Source organism: Triticum aestivum, chromosome 2D (assembly GCF_018294505.1).
Source record: "Triticum aestivum cultivar Chinese Spring chromosome 2D, IWGSC CS RefSeq v2.1, whole genome shotgun sequence".
In the NCBI taxonomy this organism is placed as follows: domain Eukaryota; kingdom Viridiplantae; phylum Streptophyta; class Magnoliopsida; order Poales; family Poaceae; genus Triticum; species Triticum aestivum.
The window spans coordinates 528,073,669-528,077,219 of NC_057799.1; the positions used below are offsets into that span (position 1 = coordinate 528,073,669).

General features: G+C 45.3%; 1 protein-coding gene across 1 annotated transcript; it reads right to left on the reverse strand.

Annotated features, from left to right (window-relative positions):
* Window positions 1-793: 793 nt before the first annotated feature.
* LOC123054244 (probable plastid-lipid-associated protein 11, chloroplastic) lies at window positions 794-3,225 on the reverse strand. The gene is made up of 3 exons (XM_044477967.1): window positions 2,629-3,225; window positions 2,469-2,534; window positions 794-1,314 (listed from the first exon to the last, which is right to left on the reverse strand). The coding sequence occupies exons 1-3, from the start codon at window positions 3,129-3,131 to the stop codon at window positions 1,215-1,217; spliced, it is 669 nt and encodes a 222-aa protein (XP_044333902.1). The 5' UTR covers window positions 3,132-3,225; the 3' UTR covers window positions 794-1,214.
* Window positions 3,226-3,551: the final 326 nt, after the last annotated feature.

Consider the following 3,551-nt stretch of genomic DNA (forward strand, 5'->3'; position numbering starts at 1 on the left):
TGATCTCATCTTAGTTATTTGCAGATAATGAACAACGTAACATTGTACCTGAGACACGCTTGACTTGTAGCATAGTTATCATGGGCCTTGGGTAACATGGTAAGTGGTTACAGATCAGACATCTTAATTTTCCTCTCTGCTAAGTTTCCAACTGTAGATTTGCCACTTTTCCCAAAGAGAAAGCAATATTGAAACACCACATATAATCTTCTTGTGAAAATGAAACATTGACCTGACTCAAATGAGGATAGGCATCAAATGCACAAACCTCTTCCTCAAGCTACGCTTTACCCAGTTCTACAAAACATAAATCTGACATGCACACTTATATTAACAAAATAGGTGCAATTTGGCAATTATACTATCATGGCCATGACAATTATATACCAAGCTTAAGAAGTCTGACAGTTCCCGAACATTTCATAGTGCAATTGAGGCGTTTTACAACCTGATGGGCATAACCAGCATATGCTTGGAGCCTGGTGTTAAATATATTTCTACAATATACTGACCTTGAAGTCTTAACCAATTTTTCGAAGAAGAATATTGCATGTACCACATAAATTGAACTTACCATGCATTTTCCAAACTCCCACCACTAGATCTTTGTATATTTATGTGGTTGAAGTTTATCCAACCATCTTTAGCAACACACCATGGCTATTTTGTCAAAAGGAAAAACCATACAGAGCATGATACCTTTCATATTACTAACATGGTTAAATCCACATTCACTCTGAAATGCTGGAAAAAAAATCTCATAAAAGAGGAAGATCTGCACTGCTTACTTTAGTGAATCCAATTATAATAACACATTTTAATCAGATATATCTTCAAGTGCTGAAGTGGCATAAGATTTACAACTTGATTTCAAACCATAAGAAACTACAGTGCTATTTTCAAACATATACATACGTACTCCCTCCGTTCGGAATTACTTGTCGTAGAAATGGATGTATGTAGACATTTTTTAGTTCTAGATACATCCATTTCTGCGACAAGTAATTCAGGACGGAGGGAGTACCTAATAGGCATTACCTACTGTAGAGTATCTAGCTGCATACCTGCACGAGCAATTTAGCTAGTCGTATAGTAAAATGAAGGGCCTAGTAAATGGTAAAGACTTGCTCGGAAATTATGAGGTCCTGCAAATCTTTTGTCTACGCACATAATATGAAGTGTAAGTGGATAAGCACCCACCAAAAATTTAGCAACTATCCGTTCCAAGAATATGGAGCACGCTCAACAACTAAATAGTCCCCCCTTATGTCCTTCGCTACACGGATTTCATCGTCCAAATAGACAGTATCAAACCTGAAAATGAAGATAATGGAAAATATCATTGCAGGAAAGCGAAAGATTCTGTTTGACATCATTAACAGTAATATGCAGAGGGAAGGATCAAGGCCAGTTTAACATTACATAAGTATTTAGCCATTTGGTCTTCATTAGTAATTTAGCATGTGTATTGAGAATACCTGGTGCTCAAATAAATAAAAGGACCCAAAGGGCAACATTACACTTGTCATTTTCTAGCTCACTTGGATTAAGCTTTTCTCCCGTGTCCTATCTCCTAACAATATATAGACAAGGAAAAAGGGCATGAAAACCGTTGATCTTACACATCAAGCTTCTAGTCTGAAAATTATCACCTTGAATCCTCCCATATCCTACTCAGATACCCGTGTTATTTAGATGAATAAATTGAGTTGTATTTGCATGGATATAAAAATATATATAGGCATAGCAGACTTAGGTTCGGGCCAACCAAATCCAGTAATGTCTAGCCAATCTCCATTTCTCAAGTTAGTTGATTTTTGTAGCAACATGACAGTACCATGTGAGACCGCTAATCATTTTCCCGATAAAGCATTCTACCTTCCATGCCAGGATTCTTCCCCTCCTGTTCTTACGGAAAAATAATAATAATGAAGAATTGAAGACACCATTTACAAATCTGGTGGTGAGAAAGGCTCCCAAATCCATGATCATTTGCTCAATCTCCTCTTATTTCTACGTGAGGACCTAACTGAAGCTGGAAGTTAGAAACTGTGTCACCCACTCACCCTATCTTCCAAGAAGAAAAGAAACAATCCTCCTTTTTAGGGATCAACCACAGCGGATCTTTTATTGCCAAAGATTTCAAGAGGCTTGGCAAGGAGGTTTACACCAAACACGGAAAAAAGTTTACAAGAGGTTGGTGTGAGGACGAGATAAACAATGTTAAGACTTGGAAGTTATTCATTAGGCACGGAGGCTTAGAATCTCTATGAAATTCCAATCGACTCATCTGATTCTTACTCATAGAAATTTTCTCACAGTTTGTTTCAGTGAAACACAATTTAAGTCTTCTGATCTTAAAAGAGTGATTAAACTGAATCGCCAAGTCTCTGTGCTTACACCTTGTTCTTTTTACGTGGTTTTGTAAAGTTAATGTGTAACAAACAAACAAACTCTTGTGCACTCACCATCCTTTCCCAAATGGCGGAAAGGGAACCTCCCAATTGCCCCCCTTCAGCATAGCACGTGTAAACCTGCAAACAGAAAACGTCGATATAGCACCGTTCACGCCTTCAAATAACAAGAATGCAGTTGTCAAACAAAAAAGAATTGGTTATCAGGTCCTACCGAAAATTTACTCGCTGGGGTGGTTGGATCTCGATGCTGCCGTTCACGACGAACGCGCCAGAGGGCGGGAAGGTGATGACGTTGTTGAGGCTCCCAGCTGGAACGTCGATGACCTGGAGCACGTCGCCGGCGGCGGTGCGGAAGCTGGGGGCGTTGCGCACGATGAAGAGCTGCTCCTGCTCGGTCGTCCACAGGAGGCGCCAGGTGCCGGAGAGCTTGGCGGCGTCCGACACGGTGTCGGCGTCCGGGGCGGAGGCAGCGAGGGCGTCTATGCAGGAGACGATGTCCGCGAGGCGGGACGGGTCGGACTGGGTTTCGAGGCCGCGGCCCTGGTCGGCGATGAGGCGGAGGAGCTCGGCCTTGGCCGGCGGCGGCCGGGCAGGGAAGAGGGCGCGGAGGAAGCCGACGGCGTGGGGCGCGGCGGGAGCGGGGCGGCGGTTGCCGCGCGGGCTCGGGGCGAAGGTTTGCGCGGCCGTGTGGGTTTGGAAGAGTAGTCGCGCCATTGGCGAGGATTTGGTTTGGGTGGTGGAGAGTTTGGAGACGGCAGAGGGGAGCGAGCTCGAGCTCACGTACTGATGCTTGGCCTGGAGTAATTACTTTAGAGCCTTTCTTCTTCGTATCGCGGGCTGGGCTAAGAGCATCTCCATCCAACAGCCGCGCCAAACTAGCGCCACGCCGCAAAATTGCCCGTTTTAGCGCGCGCGCAACTGGTATAGTTGCTTCAACGGGCGCGCAAAAACAGCGCGCGCGGCATATGTAGTTCAGCGCGGGCCGAAACTCAATCGCGCGCCGCTTATTTGCTGCACCCGCTCCCGCGCGCTGGACTCTCGCGCGCTCGCTCGCAACTCCCACCCCCATCCAGCCGCCCCGCCACCGCCGCCCGCCCACCCGGCGACCGTTCCGGCGTTTCCCCGGCCTATCCC

Bases quoted from the DNA above. Each gene is read 5' to 3' on its own strand.
- LOC123054244 (XM_044477967.1), bottom strand. From the start codon at position 3,131: ATGGCGCGACTACTCTTCCAAACCCACACGGCCGCGCAAACCTTCGCC. The intron at 2,535-2,628 runs GTAGGACCTGAT...TTCTGTTTGCAG, and splicing joins CCCCAGCGAGTAAATTTTCG to GTTTACACGTGCTATGCTGA. The intron at 1,315-2,468 runs GTGAGTGCACAA...CTTCATTTTCAG, and splicing joins CCGCCATTTGGGAAAGGATG to GTTTGATACTGTCTATTTGG.